The sequence below is a fragment of the Crocodylus porosus genome, unplaced genomic scaffold (genome assembly GCF_001723895.1).
Source record: "Crocodylus porosus isolate Cpor-Errol unplaced genomic scaffold, CroPor_comp1, whole genome shotgun sequence".
In the NCBI taxonomy this organism is placed as follows: Eukaryota; Metazoa; Chordata; order Crocodylia; family Crocodylidae; genus Crocodylus; species Crocodylus porosus.
This window is the reverse complement of record NW_017728934.1, coordinates 1750695-1771870: the sequence shown is the minus strand read 5'-3', so window position 1 is coordinate 1771870 and position 21176 is coordinate 1750695. Positions and strand designations below refer to the sequence as shown.

Sequence of the window (21176 nt, the reverse complement as noted above, 5' to 3'; positions counted from 1 at the left end):
GCCCCAAGGGATGACGAGGTCAAACAGTCATGAAGTACTACAAGACCATTTCAGGCTGGACATAAGGAATTTCCTTACTGTCCGAGCCCCCGAGGTCTTGAACACCTTCAAGAGACATTTGGATGCTTATCTTGCTGGGATCCTATGACGCCAGCTGACTTCCTGCTCTTTGGGCGGGGGGCTGGAGTCGATGATCTTCTGAGGTCCCTTCTAGCCCTAATGTCTATGAAATCTTTTATTAGACCAACTAGATAACTTTGCAAATAAAGACTTTTTTTTTTGTGCAAGGTTTCAGGCCCAAACGTCCTGCATCAGGCAAAGGAGAATTCAAAGATTTCTACCAGGTAGAAAGGAAACTTCACATTGCACAGGAGAACTAAAAAATGGTATGGTTCTCCTGGGTAGGAAAGTTAATTTGTAAAAAAGCTGCTCTGCAAGTATGCAAATTGGGCTCAAATAAAGGCTGGAGCAGGCTGTTTACTTCAGGTGTCCGATGGCATGCAGGCTGTTGAATTTTGCTTCTTTCTCATTAAGTTGTTCATGTTGCACAAGATAATTAAAAGATAGGATGGTTCTTCTGGGTGGTAAAGTTCATCTGTAAAAACAGATATGCAAATTAGGCTCAAACAAACGCTGGAGCTGGTTGTTTACCTCAAGGTATCCCAAGGCAGGCAGGACTGGGCCTCTAGAGACATGGTAATACAAATACTGATACATTAAATACACTGTCTGAAAACCTCTTATCCAGACCTCAACACACTCTGAATATCCTGGTACCAGATGGAGATCATTTGCTATTTAAAGTTGCACTGAAACCCTCCCTTAGTTCTTTGGATAAATGATTTATCCCCTGTCCTAGTCAGAGTAGACTCTTCATTATTTCCTTTACTATTAATTATTGTGGTAGAACAATATTGTGGACAGGAAGGCCCAGCAGTTAGGGCTTAGCCTAGGACTTGAGAGACCTAGGTACAATTCCTTGCGTGGTCACAGATTCATTTCTGTGACCTTGACTGAGTGACTAGGCATAAGGTCCCTGTCCCGGGGGCTAGCAGCACTGCTGTACAGCACAGTCATGCTGTGTGCTGAAATACCTTGCAGCTTGCGGCAGAGCAGAGATTAGGCCCAGAGCTCCCACGCTACAGCAGTGCCCTAACCACAAGGCCAGTGGTGTTCAACATCTGGCTTGTGAGATGAATCTGTCCCACGTCATCTAGCCCACAGGGCTCTACATGAGTCTGGAAATTTGGAAGCAGGGGAGCGGTGGCAGACTCAGGGTGAATCTCTGGGCCCTGGGAGGATTGTGGGCAGGCAGGGGAGAGAATCCCAAATAAAGTAACCCTTGCATTGCAAGGGTTCAGTCATTCTCTCCTTCCCCCATTGTCCCACCTGGGTTGACTTAGTGCCCGGCTGGGACTCCCTGGAGAACACATCAACCACACACACAAATGCATTGAGTTGACTTGGTACCTGGCTGCAGCTTCTTGAATTACAAGTTAGCCTGCCACAGGCCTGCATTAGGTTGACTGCAGCTCCCCAGACTACAGGTCAGCCTGCCATAGGAATGTATTGGGTTGACATGATCCCCTAATTTTACCTGCCTATGATAGGTCTCTTATTCTAGTTGATTGCTTCATGGGTATTAGCCTATAAACTTCCCCCCACTCCAGCTTCATCCTCCGTAACACCCAAGCTCTCCCCCATGTACCCACTCCTGCTTGCCTTCTCCTGAGCCCTGCCTGCTTGCCTGCCCAGTCTCATGAACCTGCAGCACTCCCTGCCTCTCTCCCACCTGCACCCATTGCCATTCATATCTGTCACCATCCCCTGGAAAAAGCCTCTGTTCAAGACAACAGGCCAGCCTCCTATTGAAATGAATGAGCTGCACTGGGTCCTGGCTTCCCTGGGACAAAGAGAAACATTCAACTTGGAGGAATCCCCAAGGAAATACCTGGGATTGAAGTGAAGTGAATGACAAGGGAAGAAAATCAAAGCAGCACGAGTAAATGGCAGGAAAAACTAGGATACTCCAATCCACCATAGAAATACATTGGGTTGACCTGGTGCCTGTCTGGGACTCTCCAGGCAATGAGTCAACCTGCTATAGGGATGCACTGGGGTTCATGCACTGGGGCGCACTGGGATTAGACCAGGTGCCTGGCCAGGGCTTAGAAAAAATTTCTACAGGGGGAAAAACACCATAGGCATGCACAAGGTCAGGTTAGCACACCAGATTGCACTCTTGAACTGACCCTGCATGGCGACTCCATGCTGGATCTGGCCTGTAGATCAACCCTGCTCACAAGATTCAGACCACGGACCTGCCCCATGCCACTCATCTGGGCCACAGGGCCAGAAAACTCAGCTCCACTCCACAAGACCATTCTTCTGCCCCCTTCAATTGCTTTTCAAGGGGACTATTTGGAGCACTTCATACTAAACGTGTTTGTACATCTTTACAGGATCGGGCTCAGGTGAATAAAGTGACAGAGAGCTGGAAGAGGGGAGGACCAGGCCACAGCAGAGATGGGTGCATCCCCATAAGTTCATAGTGCCAGTGGTCTGTTATCCCTAGTCATTACCAGGCTACTCAATGCTCAGTTATGCTCATTGGTATAATAATAATAACAAATCAGAATAATAAATTATAATGGTGGCTGCAGTGGTGGCCCTTTTTTCCACCAAGTTAACTCTCCCTGAGTACGCCACTCCTTTCTGGGTTCAGTGCTGATCGAGATCTTGTGCTCTTTGCAGTTGGCTGTTGCATCTTTGCCTTCCTGGTGGGCCTCATCTTCGTGCAGCGCTCAGGGAACTACTTTGTCACCATGTTTGATGACTACTCTGCCACACTCCCACTCACTGTTGTGGTAATCCTGGAGAATATTGCTGTGGCCTGGATTTATGGCACCAAAAAGTAAGAATGTGGGCATGGGAGATAACGGCTCAGACCTTTCTTACTGTCTTACTCCAGCTCTGGATTCGGGTTCAGTCCCAGAAAGCAACACTGCCCGCTTCTGTGGAAAAAAGCTCACCTGGACTCAAACCTGACTGAAGTCTGAAATGTCCAGTTAAGCTGGTCTCCAATGGTTCTTGTTTCCTTTCACTTGAGGATGTGAGGAAGGTATAGAGCCAGGAGTGTCACCATCCCAAGATGGTTGTTCTTGCAGGCTGTATGGAACAAAATGAGGCTCAGTAGTTGCTTAGCTGTTACTTCCCTGTATGAGATCCCAGAGCCAGCTCTACAGCCTCCAGAGGTTCAGAGTGTAGACAACCACTGGCCTATTTCTCTGAACCTAAGCTGAACTCTGGCCTGTCTTGGGGTCATCGCCAGGCCACGTCTACACGTGCACTTTAATGCACATTAGCTTATTTTAAATGCGCATTAAAGCATCACTAAAAAAATTATGCTGTTTAGTTAATGCACATTAAAATAGGTTAATGCACATTTTCTTAATACCTCACAATGGAGGGCATTTATACACATACATTTTCAAGCTGTGCCGGAGATCCAGTACATTTGAGTAGACTCGATTAATCAAGTCTGCTCCACACATGAGCTGATGTGCACTGTGCTGCGTCATGTGCAGTTGTATAAGCAGCAAAATGTACATCAGCATGCAGAATATGGTGGCAGCACGCTTTTGAACTAAAACACCTTCAATGTGTTTTCGTTCAGAAGTGCGTTGCCACCATTTTCTCAGTGCTGACGCTCATTTTGCTGTTTATACAAATGCCTGCGCTGTTGCGCAAGCATGTGTACAAATGCCTGGAGGTACTAGATTTAATGCACATTAACTAAAGTGCATTTAATGTATGTGTAGATGGGTCGAGGTGACTTGTTTAGGAGCCTTCCACCTGACACGGGAAGGAAGAGGGCAGGATTCTTGTGTTTCACCCGTTGGGGTTCCCTTGCTTTCCTATCCAGGTTCATGCAGGAGCTGACGGAGATGCTGGGCTTCCGCCCATCCCAGTTCTACTACTACACCTGGAAATACATCTCTCCCATCTGCATGGCTGTGCTCATGACTGCCAGCATCATCCAGCTGGGAGTCAACCCTCCAGGATACAGTGCTTGGATCAAAGAAGAGGTAAGTACAGGAACCTCCCCTCTGTCCTCTTTTTGAGACCCCGTTATTTAAGCTTTTACTTACCTTCCCCAATGACTTGTCTACCTCAGTAAGGAGTAGGTAAAAACTAAGTGAGGGACTTCAAGGTTTAGTTCCTGGCTGAGTTTTCTCAGCCTCCTTGGTGATGGGCAGTTGACCAGCTGGCTCCATCTTGGAATCACTTTTCTCTTGGTGTGCTTACCAGTTGGTGGGAGGTGACAGGTAAGAGACAACTAGAGTTTGGGAAGATCTTCCTCAGCAAATGCAGCAAATAAGCAGGTTACCATAGGTGGATTGTTCTTCTGCCTTCCATCCTATCCCCCTCTAGACCACATATTTTGCAATAGTAAATGATGCCGCTGTAAATGCAATACGAATGAAAATTAAATACTCAAATAGCAAATCAGAAAAACTGCTGGTAAATCCTCAAACTTGTGTGTGGTTGCATAAATCCACATTCACACTGCGGGCCCTAGCACCACTGGCCCACTATGTAATCCAAGTGTATCCAGAAGTGTCAATCCTAGCCTTCAGATCAGTCTTACAGTTGGAGGTGCGGGTCCAGATTCTGATTTTGGTTACATCAGTGAATTTGTAGTGTATATCTGACATCAATCATTAGACCTGCCCTGGAGTTGCTCCAGAGGTACACTGGTGTAGCTACGGTCAGCACGTGACCACAGGATTTAAGTATCTTCTTTAAATACTTATTTCTTGTTTTGGAGCTTGCTCTCTCCTCTTGCTGGAAGGTTTCTCATTGCTGGAATCTCATGTCTTAAGTTCTTCCTGTGGTAATGCTAACCTGGAGGGTATGAAATCTCCCTGCTCTCCCTTTTGGAAGAAAAGTCTTGCCCCTTCTCAGGGGTACAAGATATGGGAGGTAGATGCTCATGTCCCCTCCTCATATGACACTGCCCCCTTCTCTTCCAGGCTTCAGAGAAGTTCCTCTATTACCCAACATGGGCTATGGCCATCCTCATCTCTCTGATAATCCTGGCTACTCTCCCACTGCCAGTGGTCTTCATCCTCCGCCAGTTCCACCTGGTGTCGGATGGCTCAAATGCCCTTTCTGTCACCTACAAAAAGGGCCGGATGATGAAGGACATTTCCAACTTGGAAGACAACGATGAGACCCGCTTCATTTTGAGCAAAGTGCCCAGTGAGACCCCCTCCCCAATGCCCACACACCGGTCCTACCTGGGCCCAGGGAGCTCTTCCCCAATGGAGATGAACAGCACACCTAACGGACGCTATGGAAGCGGGTACCACTTGGCCAGCACTCCTGAATCTGAACTGTAATGACCGCCCACCATCCTCCCAAACAGCCCTGGAGAGGAGGTCCCCAGGAGCTGATCCTGACCCCGAGGGCACCGATGAAAGAAACCCATCTTAGAATTTTAACCAGTAAGCAGCCATTTCCAGGGATGACATCATAAAGGGATTGTGGGAGGGAGCGGGACTTCCCTCCTGGCAACCTCCAGTCAAACGGCAGAATGCCTTCCCGGCTGCACTTGTGAATAGAAAAGAAAATGAAACAAGACACTGCAATAAATTTTATAGGGATGTTCCTACAGAGATGCCTCCTGGAACAAGTCAAGAATCTCTTTATTTCTAAGCACCTGACGGTTGGAAAAGGGACACACAATAAGGTGACAGCCAAAGAAGTTTCCCGTTCTAGCCTGGATCTGTTCCCCCTCTGTTCATTTTCCTTTAGGTAGGAGACGTGACAGCCTTATTCCAGTGAGCACATCTAGCCATCAATGTTCATACCATGATGAAGAGCCAGTTCCTTCCAGGTTTGTGTTGCTGTTGTGTCTCCTGTGCTTTAATAGCTCTGGAGATGCCCAAAGCCTAGCATCTGTGGACATTTCTTTCCATGCAGGACTAAGGTGTATCTCAAGTGGGCAAAAATGCTTTGTAGCCAGTGGCAGAGCCTGGCTGATCTTTGGGTGTCATCTTCTTTGATGCCAGTACAACATAATGGGATTGTGTCGGTGAATAACTTTGAGATGAGGAGATCCCCTTCTGGATGAGGCTTTAAGTTAGCATGCCCATTTACAATGCAGTGTTACTCTTCCAAATGGTAAAAGCAGCATGAGACCTCAGATGGATTCAGGTGTGTGAGCATGTGCCATGTGTGCAGGCCAGAATCTGAACAGAGTTACCACAGGGTAGATCTAGAGTGATCTCCTGGGAAACTGCAGGGTTCACACTGGATTCGCTTCTGATATGCAGCATATAACTGTGTGCAGGTTCCAGCCCCATGATTTTTATTTTCAATGCACTGTGTGAAAGAGAGCACTGGGAGAGTGGTGAATAGCTTCCCCTTGCCAGACTGGCTGAATGCTCTGCAGGGACAGGTAGCAAAACTGGGGCTATTGGACTCCTGGTTTAGCTGTCGGGAACTAGATCTTACCATTTGCCCTCGTCCTTGGTGTTAGCTGGATATAACTAGGGGCTGAAGGTGACCATGTGCACCCAGCATCTATTTACAAGGCCCAGGTATCCTCAGCCTAGGGTCCAAATTCCTCCCTGGTATATTCCCATAGACATCAGTGCCCTTATGCCAGGGGTGTATTTGGTTCTGGGGGCCATGCCTTGTTTCAGGAAGATGGAGCTTGGCATCACATGTTGTGGAGTCTCCTCTCAGTTAGCACTAGATTTTCGCAGCTCTAATTGGCTTCTGTGCCTGACCAGTGGGTCTCTTGTTTGACCCAGTCCTGTCACAACCATCCATGGGTTTTGGGACCTGTATGAGAGAGTTATGCTGGGTACTCCCAGTTCCATCTAAGAGGTTAGGACCTGGTCCAGGTAGAGGGAGGGAGCATCACTACCCCACATCCATTTGTGAGTGTTTAGAGGAGCTGTGAGTGTGACAGATCCTGCTTGTCATGTCCCTCTGGGGCAGGGGAAGAAGTTGTCATCTCACATATTGCTACCATCTGAGCAACTTGCTGAGAACTTGCTCTTGCACTTAAAGCCAATGCCATAGACTCTCATCCCAGGGTCCAGGCCACTGATCTTATTTTGACCTTGCAGAGGCTGAGAGACTGTATCCCCTCTCTGCCTCTTTTTTCCCTCGTCCCATCTCTCTTGGTTAAATACAGGCAGGCTAAAGACTGGTAAAAATCTCTTGGGCCTTTTGTTGTGCTATTGGTTTCCATGAGCAGCCTTTTCTCTTTCTGTCTCCATCTCTGCAGCTTCCCTTATGCAGCCAGCAAAGTTTTACATACCATATTTTACTGGCATATGACATGTACCTTTCCCCAAACAATTAGCCTTCCAAAATTGGGGTGCATGTCTTGAGTGGGGAAGCTGATTTTCTGCCCCACATAGAAGCACCTTGCTTTGATTCTGGGTCCACCCAAAGTTTAAAAGCAACTTCCCAGCAGCAGCAGCAGTGCCACTTCTATTGAGGCAGCCAAGGGAGTCTGTTGACTTAATGGTTCCCTGCTCTTTACTCCACAGGTGCTAATGACTGTCTCTTCTTTGCAATAGACTTGATTTTCTACTAATCAAGCTAACTTTTGTTCTGGCAATTTTGCTGTCTGCTAGCTGCTCCTGGTCTCTCTTGTCCTATTTCACAGTCTTACAGACTGTTTTATCTCCTTTCAAATTTGTAGATCTGCCCATTGAGACCAGTCTTTAGCGGCAGCTACTGTTTCATCTTCCAGCTGAGTAGGAAAGGGAAGGTGAGTGAGCTGAAGATTAGGTTCCTCATCTGCTCTGTGTGGCCATAACTCTAGCATTTTTTCCCTTCCTTTTGCCTCCCCACCAAAAAAGGTGTATGTCTTTATTTGGGGGCATGTGGTATATAAGGAAATACAGTAACCCCCCTTTTCTCCTTCTGCTGCATCTGTTAACTGAGATTTCTATAAGTACTTTAACTCAGGCCCTCAGTAGCCATTTCACAGATAGGCAAAATGAGGCATAGACTTGGCAAAGGGTGCAGTGTGAACCACTGGGAAGAGAACTGTGGCATCTGGGTCCCAGCCATTGGTCTGTGAACAGCAGGCCTCCGTGCCTCAGCCACTGAGGGCCTTTCATGTGAGGTCACAGCATCCAGAGGGAAGGGTTCCACTCTTAAAATGTTTCTGAGTCAAATTCAGTGATGTCATGCTTTAATATCTTTGCCCCAATTTAGAATGCAATACTTCTGCAAGAATGAGTGGTGACAAACCCAATAGCCCCTCTTCTGCCACTCTTACCTGTGCCCACCATTCGTGATGGTCTTTTCAATCCCATTTTTAGTGGAAGTCTAGCCAGTTGGCTGCAGTGGGCAGTTGCTTACAACAGAGCTGAATGTAGGCTGCCCGGCATGACATGTGGACCAATTCTGATCTGAGACTGGTTCGATCCTGGCTACACTTCACAGATGCCAGGGGAGACGCTCCTGCTCAGCATGGGTATAGACAAGTTCTGCACTGGATTCAGTGAGCCTGGTCCCCTGCCATGTTTCTCTGTTGACTTCAACTGAGTTATTCCAGTTGACGCCAGCTGAGGAGCTGACCCCAGGGGCTTGAGCCATGTTCACTTTGCATATGCAGATGGCCAAGTTGGTGCTAGTTGCCCAGTTTTGCCAGGTATAGCCTAAGTTTGTTCTTTGTCACTCTGATGATTCTTCCCTCGCTAATCCAAGTGTCAGTGAGGAGCAACTTTACTATAATCACTACCCTGGTCTGGTGTGGTCAAAGGAAATCAGGGCCCAGGATCTTATCTGTAAAACTGAGCTAATGATCCACCCCTCCTCTGTAAGGCATTTTGAGGCTTTCTGCTGGAAAGTGCTGTATACAATGAAGTGTTATCCAGCAAAGCAGCATTTGAACTCCAGGTGGAGCAGACTGCTTTGTGGTTTCATGGGAGCATCAGTGCTTTGCACCAGCTGGGCTCTGTTCCCTATTCTGCCATTGTTTATACTGGGAACATCCCATGGCCTTACCCTGTTATCCCCGCTTGACACAAAGGAGAGACAGGGGTAGAACTGGGCCCATCACACAAAGAAACCTGAATGGATCCTGGGCCTTGATTGATTTGTAAATGACTTTTCTGATCCCAATACTTTGGGCAAGAGGAAGTGTCGTGGAAGGAAGCAGAGCCAGGGAATGTCAGGGCAGTGTCATTGGTTGTACAGTGGAGGCCTGTCTGCCTTCGGCCACCTTGGGAGCTGTGCAGACAGCTTCTGGGGGGAGAGTGAGGCACATGCAGCCAGGGTCAAATCTGTTCTTCTTTTTCTCTAGTCTCCCCCCATCTCCCTGCCCATCTTCTCCTTCTGTCTCTATCTGCTTGTGCTTTTCTTCCCCTCTCTACACAAGAGCAGAGGAGTCACTCCACACCATTACACCATGTGGCCATCTGGACCAGTCTCCCCTCTTCCAGAGTGGCCAGCACCAGCTGTTTCCAAGTGGGAAGGAGGGATGTAAGGTATCTCCTCATGGTGAATCATGAAATAACATGCCCATACGGGAAAGCCCTGCTAATTCCTGACATTTCTAATTCTGTCTGTCTGTCTGTCTTTTCCCCTAGTGGGCCTTTCTCTCTCTGTGGACCCCATCATGGGGTTCCAGGCCAAGTAAGCCAGGGGTTATCACAGAAGCACAAACTTGAAGTCCAACATAGATGTCCCAGTGAGGGTCTGCATATCTGCTAGGACAGATCCCCAGTTGATGTAAAATCACATAATTCTAGATGCTTTGATGGGGGTTATACCCATTTATTCCAGTTGGGGGTCTAGCCCATAATTTCTTGAACCATGTTTTTGAGCCAGCAGTGAGTCTTTTCATTTCCCCTTCCTTCTCTTGATAGTTTGGAAGCAATGGTGATAGACAAGTGAAGAAAAGCTATATTATATATATAGAATAATAATCTATAGATTCTATTTCTATTGTATATTTACTCTGTAAATGTTGGTGTAAATTCTGTTAAATGACAAACATATTCAAAAGTGACCCGTGAACTATTTTCATTCTCAGTGCTGTACAGATCTATTTTCATTGTATATTTGATATATTTATAATTTTATTTTATTTTATTTTTTTTTTAAGTGTGTGATTGGTGACTGCCCCCCTGCCAAGCTGCTCCCAGGAGTGGGGCTACAAGGGGGCCGCTGCCTTCATTTAATCTGTGGAAGTTCAGTATTGCTTTGTGGCATTTGCTAGGTATTAGGTTCCAGGGTGGGATTTCAGTGTTAGGTGCTGTTTGCAGTCTGTGTGTACGTGCGTTAGGGTTAGTACATGCTACGTGTGTTTGTATGTGTTTTGTTAGGACTGACTTTCGCTGTTCTTCAGTCACTTCAGGGTCTCTCTTTAGTTTCTGTTGGCCACCAATGCATTCGATTTTATAGCAGTGAATGTGGCTGGGGGAGAATTCACAAAACTTGTCTGATAGCTGTTCCCTCTGTCGGGCAGGGAGAGGGTTAATGCTAATCCACTGCAGGGTTTTATGCTGCCAGTCACTTCTGTTGATCTCTCTCATAGACATGAGGAGGAGCCAATGTTAGGGTCACATGCACCTTCTTTCTTTGTAATTACAAAATAACGATGTCACTGTACCTGCCACCCCTGGGGCTCCTGGTTCATCCCCACCCTGACTTGCATTGTTGGGAAGCTTTGGTGTCCTTGATTTTTATGCAAGCAGCTGCTGAATAGACCAGTAGGAGAGACAGCAATGTGACACATTAACCACTGCTGTTAGTTAGGCTGAAACCCTCTAGAATTAGCACTGTGGGATGGAGCCATTATTGAGGATCAAGGACCAATATGGGTTATTCTCAAAAGATTCCCCCATCTCTCTTTGTGGGAGCCCTTAGCTGCTACTTCACCAGCCTGCTTCAGTGAGGCTGGTTTATTATAGCACAGGATGCAAACTAAGCAAGCACAACAGCCAGAAGGAAGTGCTGACTTTCCAAGTCCTGTCCAGAGACATGGCCCAGCTTGGGGCCACGCAGCAGTGTCCCTGCTTGCACTCGCATCCCCTGGGTGCTGCATGAAGTCTCCGCCCAGCCCTGGGAGCAAAGCCAGATGAATGAGTGCATTTCATAGGTCCTGGGCCATCGATCTGCCTTAAGACTGAAAAAACAAAAGGACAGCACACGTCCCTGCCCCAGTGCAGACAGATCATGCTCAGGGAACTGGAATGGCCGCCCAAGCCAGGAGGCAGTGTTAGGGAAAACAGTGAAGACTACAGAGGCTTTGCTTAGCAAGCACTGCAAGCTTAACTCGGCCTTCTCCTTGTGCACTGCAGCTGGCTTGGACAGTTGTATTCATCACGCAGGAGCCCTTAGGTCAACCTGGGTGCAGGGGAAGGGGCAGCTGTAGCAGGTTGGTTCTGCCATAGTAGACAAGGTCCCGGCCCACAGATGCAGACACCCTATTGTTTTGCTGTTGCTCAGGACAGGATGCTTTGCACAGCTCATCTATAGGGGTGGAATCAGAGGTCTCTGGCCTAAAAGCATCCATCATTACTGCATAAGGTAGAAGGCCAGTAGAAGCAGAACTATGAGTAGGGGCTCATAGGGTGAGTTTCACTGTCTTGAGGTATGCTCAGGAACTGAATCCAGATCCCTGGACCACACCTGCAGCTGGTGAGAAGCAGTGTGGCTGCACTGAGTACGCTGGTTTATACCACCTAAAGATCTCTTCCCCCCCACCCCCCTCCCCATTTTTATGGGGCATGGAGGTAATGCTCCAAGCCCACCTTGATCTAAGCCAGGGCTCTTTAACTTTTGGGTGGCAGAGGGCTGCACACTGTATAGGTCCCCCGGGAGTCCCTGCCATCGCCCCCCACCCCCCGCCAAGCCCCTTGGGGTCTTGCCTGCTTCCTTGGCCATGCTGCCCGGGGGGCCAGGGAGCAGAAGCTTGAGGGGGAGGGGGAGCCTGGAGACTCCAGCAGCAGCAGAGCAGTGGGGGGACCAGCACCTGGACCAGGAGCCCCTGGGCCTCAAGTGAACCCCTCTCCTGCAGCCTGTGGGCTGTGAGTTGGACAGATTTGATCCAAGCCATCCCAGACTGGAGGAAGGGGAAGCTCAAATCCAAGCCTCAGGTTTCAGCGGGGGCCAATCCAGATCAGGGAGTTTTGGCAACTTGCATTGGAAAGAGGCTCGGCTTTTCCTCCTCGTTTCACTGCATAAACCATTGGCAGGACACGGTTCCATAGTAATCTCATTATGCAGTTGGCTCGCTGTGCGGTGGGTAATGGCTTCCAGCAATACATTCCCTTGGACAATGCTTTTAGTAACATGCTATAGATAAACACTGTTTTTGTCAATGCCTGTAAATGACTTAATATGTGGTGTGGAGTCCTCTGGAGACAGCGCAACCTGGATGCCATCCCTGGCTGAGGAAGGGAAGAGCCAGCCTCCACGTCGCCCCTTAACGGCCTCGTGCAGTATTACTAGGTAGAATCAGCCTCTGGTCCATTAGCAGGAAAGGGCCTGGCGGGTATCTAGTGAGTCAGCCTGGCTTTTGGCTGAGCCTGCAGGCTCCTGCTTTGCTTGGGTCATTTATCCTGGTGCTGAATCGCGCTGTCCAGTGGAGTTTGCTCTTTGGATGGATGTTATCTCTGCACCCCACTTCATTTTATACTGCCTGGAGGAGCATTGTCAGCATCAGCAGAGATACCCTCAGCAGACGTGGTGAGATGGACAGCCCGGGGGAGTCCTCCGGAAGGACCACTGGGGCTGTCTAGCTCAACCGTGCAGAGGTGAGATATCTGCCACCCTGGCAGTCTGAGCTGCTTCTCTGGTTGGAGACTTCCTGCTCTGCTCCTTGTTCAGTTCGGTGAGATTCAGGGAGAGGCCATTGGAACAACATGCCGTGGGTGCTGTTGCACAGCCAGCAGTCACCGCACCAGGCACCTGATGCAAAGGCCTGATCTGAAGACGAGGGCCGTCTTTGGGAGTCTTTCCATTGACGACCACAAGCTGCTGCAGCTCATTTCTAGGCGCAGCACCTCCCTAAAGGAGAGGAGATGCTGTGGTACTGCGGGGTGATGCCCATAGAGGTTTGAATGGTGATTAATGCTCATCCTTCTCTGATCCACATTTGGGGACCCAGGAAAGTCGAGACAAAGACTCCCATTGACTTCTGAGGACTTTAGATCAGGTCACAAAGGAGCAGAAACAAGGACCAGGACTAGGGAAGGAAGCAGACTCCATCTTTGCCTCGGGTGCCAGGGCTCTGAGGGCAAACCCTGAGGAGCAAGGTCTTCACGCCAGGGCTCGTGGCATGAGCGGGAGCAGAAAACCAATACCCGCTGTGGGTGCGGTATGTGGTGGGAGCAGCCCCGCTAGAACGCGATGATCGGGGAAGCACATATCTGATGAAACCCTCCTGTACAGGTCAAAGCACAGCACTTGTAGTAGCTTGTCTGTGTATCACATAGCCAGTGTATTTATGATGTGCACCCTGTGCCGGCAGGACAGTTCGGCAGTGTGAAAGAACTACTGTAACAACGTCCAATTAAAAGTTTCTTCTTACCAAGCATCGCTTCCCCAGTTTCCTTTCTTGTGACCTGCGTCCAAGTTGCTCGAGGCCTCTGGAGACATGAGGGTGAAGCCAAACCCAGGGAAGAGCACACAAGAAACATGTAGATTCATGGCGGATGGGAGGACCTGGGGTGCAGGGATGGGCCTGGGAGCTGCTGAATAGAGAGTATGGCCAAAATCTGGGTATATCCTTCCACCTGGGTATCTTTCTTCTTTCCAGCTGGCTTGCCCTTCTCTCTCCTGTATTTTTGTGCAGCGCTTAGCACTACAGGGCCAGTGCCTTCAGGCGTGGCTGCAGCACCATAACTGCTTTTAATAAAAATATCAAGTAGCTGATGTGCCCTGATGCTCTTGTGGGGTCTGTCACATTCCCTCTCTCCAGCAAGCTCTTGCCATATGTCCCCTGGATCCTCCTCAGTGTCACCATATGTTCCCATCTTTGTACTGCTGGCTGTACAAAGCCATCCCTTCTACTGTCTTTGTCGCCATATGTTCCTCTCTCTCAGAAGCGTTCATACCACTTATGTTGCCACGGTTTCCACGCACTATTTGGGTGCCAAGACGGAGCGGGGGGTGAGAACGAGACCACCCTGACTTCACGCTAGGATTATGCTAATCGGGACCTGGGTCTACAGCATGGTCTCATGTGAAAGATCTCCACGTATTTTGTGCCTTAGGCACGGCCCTGACCCTGGGTCTACTGCCGTTCCCTAAAGGGGAGCAATAGGGGGTGCCCGTTGGAGCTTCCTCTTCTGTGCCCCTGTGTTCAGAGGGAGAATCATACATGGCACCTTGAATGTGGGGTACAGCATCATTCCCCTTGTGTGTCCAGTGTGCCTGGCTGATGTGTAGGGCAGATGAAGCCAGGGCTCACCTAGGCCCTGCTCACTTGCTGCAAGTGTGGACAATGTCTCCAACACAAGGACAGGAAGAATCCTTGCTCCTGTTGCTGCCTATGACGGGGTCAGAGCCCGCAGGGTGCAATGTTTGCTGCTGAAAGATGCTGTCATGCCTGCCCCCCGTGGGGGAGGGGAGGGTTGTGGTTGGGGTCCTGATGTTGGAGCTGGGAGCCCGTTCTCTCCAGCCTGCATCCACATCTCCACCCTGGCAGCGCCGTTGCTGTAGAAATGTGCCAATCCAATAATCTGAGTAAAGAGGAAAACAAAGCTGCAGCTTTTGAGCTCGCTCCCATGTTATTAAAGCCCAGAGGGCCTCAGTGTATCCAGACAGAGGGTGTGACCATAACTGCTGCATTTGGAGCTACGCCAGAGCCGCAAGGAGCCCGGGAGTGAGTGTCGGCAGGCGCAACACAGATCTCATTGCATTAAGAGCTGAAGGGGCAGCAGGAAGACTCCTGGGCATGCATACCTCTTGGCACCTGAGCTGCCATGGAAGGGGGGACTGGGATCCACACAGGGGAGGTGGCAGGTGAGGGACTGGCTTCCCCTATCCCAAATTCAGCTGGGAAGTTGGTGAAGTTTCCACTTCGTCTCCCCCTTCCCTGTGCCCTCTGCCAACTTCTGAATCCAGGCAGGTGACCTTGGAGGCCAGCAAGAGGTGGCAACAGGGCTCTTGCAGCTACAGGGCTTCCCCTGAGGGCTATCCCTGACCTCCTGCAGAAGGCTGGGACAGCGTGTTGTCACCGCTTCTCATCTGGGGGAGCAAAGCATCATAGGATGCCCTGAGATCCTTCCAAGGGTGTTGCAGGTTGCCTGACAATATTAGCACCGTTAGGTATGTAGCAGTTGGGATTCACAAGTTAAACCCAAAGATTTCAAACAGGAACCTAGGGTATTAAAAACATTCTGCATTGCTGTGGTCTTTCTGAGTCCTTTGCTACACAAGAAGTACTCTATAATTTTTCCGTAATCAAAAAACAAATGAAAGTTCAGAGCTGACATGCCTCGAATCTAACTAGAGGTGCCTTGAATCAGATGAGAGGATGCCTTAAGTCTGAAAAGGTTGAGAACCACTGACAGATGGAGGTGACACTAGTTTAAATCGTTTGCAGCTACTAGGGGAGCACTTGCCCTCCAACCATGCAAACACTATGAACAAGTTCGCAGTGGAAAGTGATGTACAAATGTTCAATACTTCTGTAAATGTAATGAGCTGCACTGACTGTTACCACCCCAGGAGGTAGGGTGACACAGAGACACCTTCTCTGGCTTCCTTCATGAAGTGGTAACCACTGCTGCCTGGCACCAGGAGCACACTGAAAGCCCCCTCGGTGCTGGTGTCCCTGGCTTGGGTACTGGAAGGGAAGGGGTAAAGCCTCACCTGTAAGCCAGGGAGTAGTTTGCTATCCGGTGCATCACATCACACTACCAGCAGGATGTCAGTCCATTGACTTCTTGTTGCCATGGTTGTGCCTGGGGGTGTCTACCACGTACCTCTTGAATGAACTGATTTGCTCCCTTACAGGTCTCTTCCCACACTGAGCTGCTTGTTGGTCTTTTATTGAGGACCTGGTGATTGTCAACCTAGTCCCCACTTCATACTTATCTCCTGGGAGGCAGCTAATTAGTCATAACTGGGTGCAGAGGGTTGGACAAGATGACCCTGGAGGGTCTGTCCCTTTTAATGGGTCATCACACCCAGTGACACCACCCATGCTATTGCCCACTGATTTCAGGGACAATGTAAGGGGGATTGCAGGACCAATGTAAGCCTCTGACCCAGGGTTGGGGGTGTTGGCAGTCTCCAGCATTAGGTGTTGTCCGAGCTACCATCTAGCTTAAAGCAATCATTTCAGCACAAGGCCTGTAAAATCAAAATCCCTCAGGCCAAGAACGAGGCTTTCACAACCTCCTCTGCCTTTGCCCAGGACATCGCTCTCTCCCTTTTGGTTTCGTCCTTCCAGCTGCAGCAAGGGCCTCGAGAGCTGTAATTAAGCAAAGAGATAAAGGCCCATGTTAGTGGAAAGGGCTGGGAGAGGTTCCATTAGTGGCGGCTGGATCTGAAAGGGACTGATAAAGGGGAGAAATTAAATTAGCAGAGCGGGGAGAGGAACTGGTCGTGGCAAGGTTTAAAAGCTCTCAGCACCCTACATGGATTCTGCCGACACGGATGCTTCACAGAGGCTTATCTGCATTACAGCAACGCCTGATAGGGAGCCCTACGGGCAGGGACGCGGTGAGAGACGGCCCTTTCCCCGCAGAGCTGCCAATCCAGCCAGGCAGAAGGGATTAATATTGTTACCAAACAGCTGGGGGAAAAGGGCTAGAGGGATGAAGTGCCTTGCCCACGGTCACACAAGAAAGCTGCGGCACAAGCAGGGGCTGACCACAAATCGTCTAGGACTGGTCCATCAGCGTAACTATAAAGCTGTGCTTCTTCACGGCTATTCTGGGGACTGCAGGGCCTCTGGAGATTACCAGCTCCCTATTCATGTGGATCCTGTGCATGCCACTTGCTATTGGACTTTTTGCACATCTTCCTGTCGTGGATCTGTCCTGGCTTTGAGGCCAGAGAGCTTGTGCACACCCTGCTCCTTACCCAGAGGGGCCCTTTGCACAGATCTTTACCCTTCCCTGTGCCACCAGCAACTCTGGATCCACAAAGGGCTGCCCATCTGTCATTCCCTGTAGGGACAGGCTCAGGTGAAGCCAGCGTGAGGAGGGCAGATCAGAGCCCTGGGCCCTGCCAGGCCCGATCAGGGCAGTCCATCCCCTGAGGCTTCAGGGAAACAGGTGCCACCTGCAGCAAGCCCAGGTCTGTGCTAGGGTCCTAATGAGGCAAGGAGGGCAGCCAATACCCTGAGGGTTGCACCTGGTTCAGCCTTTAAAAGCTAGGCTCAGCCAGCAGTCATTTGTCTGGGCAGTTTTAGATGTTTGCTCTTGCTGTGTTTTCCTGCTTCTCCTGTTGGCTCTCTGGCTTTGGTTCTGCTCACCCTGACTTGGCTCTGGCTCTGGCTCTGGATGCTGGTTCCTGACTCCTAGCTCAATCTCTGTTGACTTCTGGGTCCCTGACTGCCTGTGCCATTGTCCCTAACAGCCAGGACTTAGCATCTCTCAGGATCTTTGCTTGGACTTTGGTAGGTGAGTGAATACCAAATACCCAAGTATGCTGTAAGGCTTAGGGATTCCCAGGAAAAGAAGAAAAGTGCTACTGTGTTGCCCTCAGTTGGCTGGTCCATGTGCAGGATAAGTCTCCTACTGCTGCTGCTAACCAGCAGGTTTACCTCTTAGATGAGGTAGCGGAGGCTGCTGCACTGGAGTGTCCCCTGGCTGGTGACTCAAAGTAGCATCCAGGTGACAGGGCAAGGCTTTCCCCAGCAGAAGCTCTTCGAGGCAAAGGACTTTCAGGCCCTTGCAAACCCACCGGAGAGCAATACATCCCCACACAACTCTGCGTCGGGGAAGTATAATCCTTCTTCTGCAGCTGACGCCAAGCCCTCTGCCTGGCTGCCCACCGTTCCCAGCCATGCCATGCTATGACACCCTCACAGCACAGTCCCCAGCACCTCCCAAGCAAACTGGGGCAGAAGGGCCCTTGCTATGGTGACTCTTCCAGGCACACCTGTCTCCTCTGCCATTGCCTCTGCCTCTACACCTCTCATCCAGGCTCCCCCTCCGCAGTACATGCTTCACTCATCTCATTCCCATCACCCTTTCATGTCCTTCACCTCCCCATCTCTTTTCTTCTCCTTCTTCCACTCATGGCCTGGCATGGAGGAGATCTGGGGTCTGTTCCTTGTGCTGTGGCCCTTCTTTTCTTTGCACATTGTCTATTTGGGTGGGAAACTCTTCATAGCTTCTTCCTCTGGGTTTGTCCAACAGTGTCTCATGTAAGTGGGACCTCTGTAAAGCAGACAATAAAGCCATGCTCCTGTTTCAGTCCTTTACTGGGCTATTATAAAGGGGTGCTGTTATGGGTGGACTCTGCCCCAGCCAACAGATATGGGTTGGGGGGCCACACAAGACTGACAGGAGTCAGTATCCATTCAGATTGGTGACTACCATCACAAGAGCCACTTGGCTTGGGGCATATGCTTGGATTTTGGAGCCCTCATGGGGTTTGGATCTGGACTTCCCATTCAACCCTTTGCAAAATGTGGATGTCAGAGTTGAGGGTTTGAGCCCACACAGGCATGGGCAAACAGGGTGGTCACCTGCTCAGAAAGAGGGCCTGAAAATGGTAATTTTTTTCCCATTGTCCAATTATTATTATCATTATTTCTGGCGAAGGGGGGCTCAATACTAAAAGTTTGCCCAGGACTGCCGAGAGTCCAGGTATGGTGCTGTTTGAGCATCACCAAAGGTTTAGATGTCATGACAGCACCTGACCTGGGGTTGATTGACAGATCTCCACAGACCTCATGAGACCGATGCTATTTGATCCAGCAGCTGAGGATCTGGCCTTTGGTAGAGAGAGAGTCAGCTCTGGGGAATCGCATGATTCTCTGTTTTCATTAAAAAAACAAAGCCTCAAGTCCCAGCAGGAACCACAAGAAGTCTGCAATTTATATGTTTAAGTCAATCACATGCTTTTTACAGCCTGCCTTGTGACTACTTTTTGCACTCCTCGGGGCAGTGACGCTGGGTGTTTAGGGCTTGGGGGTTGTTAGCTTAGAGTGAAGCATTTATTCTCTGAGCATTACTCTCATCAGTCCAGGCCAAAGCCCCACTGTTCAACAGTAGAGCCGGTCAGAGCAGTCTCTTGCAGGAATGTAGGCATCAAAGAAGCCTCCCATTGCCAAGAAACAAAAAAAACCAACCCAAAACTTTTTTTGCTAAAAGAGTTTGTGGGATTGTCCATTCTAGCCTTTGTCACAGCATAGCCAGCAAGTCCCTTAGCAATGTGCTGCAGGTAGACCGCATAGGAGGTGCAGGCACTGATGCTGCCTGACTGCTGCAAGAGTGGGGGATGTATAAGGGTAAAATATGCTCAGAGGAACCTAGGAAACAAACTCATGCTACAGAGGAAAGGATAAGAGACGGGGGAAAAAATCCAAACCAGCCCTTATCAGTCTAACCTGGAGAGGAAATTCTGTCCTGATCCCAAATCTGGCCATGAGCAGCCCAGCAGCCATCTCTTGGCTCATGGGAAACAGGTCATCATCAGCATCCCTGAAGGGGAGTTTTGGTTTTCTGTCTGCAGCCTGTGTTTCTCTTTGCTCCTCTAATAGCAGGAGTGACCCTGGGGCGGGGGGCACCCTTTGAGGCAAAGGCCTATGCCAACACTTTCATGGTTCTTTGAAAGTCGACTTTTATGCACAGCCAGAATGGGAGAATCGAAAGAAGTGACAGAGCAGTTCCAGGAGGGCACCCATAAGCCCTACAGAAAGCCAAATTCAAGCGATGAAGGGAAGGCCGAAGAGGGAATGTTCTCCGTAGTTCAAAATGCTCCCGCACTGACTAGTCTGTCTGGAAAGGACCCAGCATGTACTAGACGCTGCTACCAGCAGTAATCCCTAACTCTCAAGTAGTTTAATTCAGCTGCAAATCTCCATGCGGTTTGCAAAGGAGATTGGCGTTAAGGCCCCCATTTTACCCGCAAGGCAACTGAGGCACAGGGGGGGAAGGTGACTAGCTGAAGGTTCGCAGGAGGCTAGTGGAAAAGGGTTTCCCAAGTCTGGGAAATCCAGACTCCTCAAGTTTAAGGTCAGTGCCCTCAAGGAAGGATCTCTGCGTTTTGTGAAAAAATGTTACTGATGCAATTGTTCGGTAATGCAATGGATGGAACCAGATTCGGTGTCTGGCTTGGGGGAAACCCCAATCTCTGCCCTTTTCCAGACTCTCTAGCTTACTCCTAAAATCTTGGAAGGATCCACAAGATGGCACTGTCACCACAACAACAGCAGCCTGGGGACCCGGTGTTACAGCCGCACGGCCATCCATGCTTCTCTGCAGCTCAGAGTCCTATTAAAGGAGACGTCTGTGATCAGGAACACGGGCAGTGTCTCGGTGCAACTTGTTCCTTCGCAGTGTATATGGTAGTCCTGGTACGGAGACCATCGCATGTGGCACTCAGGCTCATCCTTCGGGGGTCTCAGCCCAACGATTTTGCCCCCAGAACCAAGTCTGGTTTGCAAGAGATCACCTGAATAGAAGATGCAGCACAAAACTAGCGGTAGAGCCTGCCTTCGTGGACGATACGCTGCTCGTCAGCTGCGAGCAGGAACTTGCAAGGATGTATGGAAAAAGTACGAAGCAGCGGCTTTCCATTTCGGAGCACTCTGCAACGCTCTCCCGCTGTTCAGGGGGGAGCACTAATACATCTCGTTGAACTTGCCCAAGAGATGGAGGTCTGAAGACTGTAAATGTGGTGTTTGGCATTTAGCAAGGATGCTGGGATGACCATATGCCTTCTGCTCTATGAAACCTTTAATGGCCTGGTGGTCCAGATCTCAGCTTTACTTCTTCCCAACTGAAAAAGGAATAAAATGCTTTTCTTCAGCCTCCTGCTGGAGCCAAACTGAGCTCTCTCCAGACATGGGTCTCTCTCTGAGGAGGCCTTGTACACCAGGGTCCCATCTTTCTGCACGGACACTTTAAGGGTCTGATGGCCTTCTTGAACAGTGTACAGGTCTGCACTGGTATCATTGGCTAAAAGTTTCTTTTCTCTCCACATGGGAGTCATTTATC

The 21176-nt window shown here is 49.6% G+C and overlaps 1 protein-coding gene across 1 annotated transcript in view; it reads left to right on the top strand.

Annotated features, from left to right (window-relative positions):
• The window catches only part of SLC6A17 (solute carrier family 6 member 17), a 34950-nt gene extending 21368 nt beyond the window's left edge, over positions 1-13582 (top strand). The window contains exons 9-11 of the mRNA XM_019546263.1: positions 2755-2914; positions 3926-4088; positions 5037-13582. Of these exons, the coding sequence (XP_019401808.1) occupies positions 2755-2914; positions 3926-4088; positions 5037-5405 (692 nt within the window). The 3' untranslated portion in view covers positions 5406-13582. The remainder of the gene's footprint in view (positions 1-2754; positions 2915-3925; positions 4089-5036) is intronic.
• The last annotated feature ends 7594 nt before the right edge of the window (positions 13583-21176 follow it).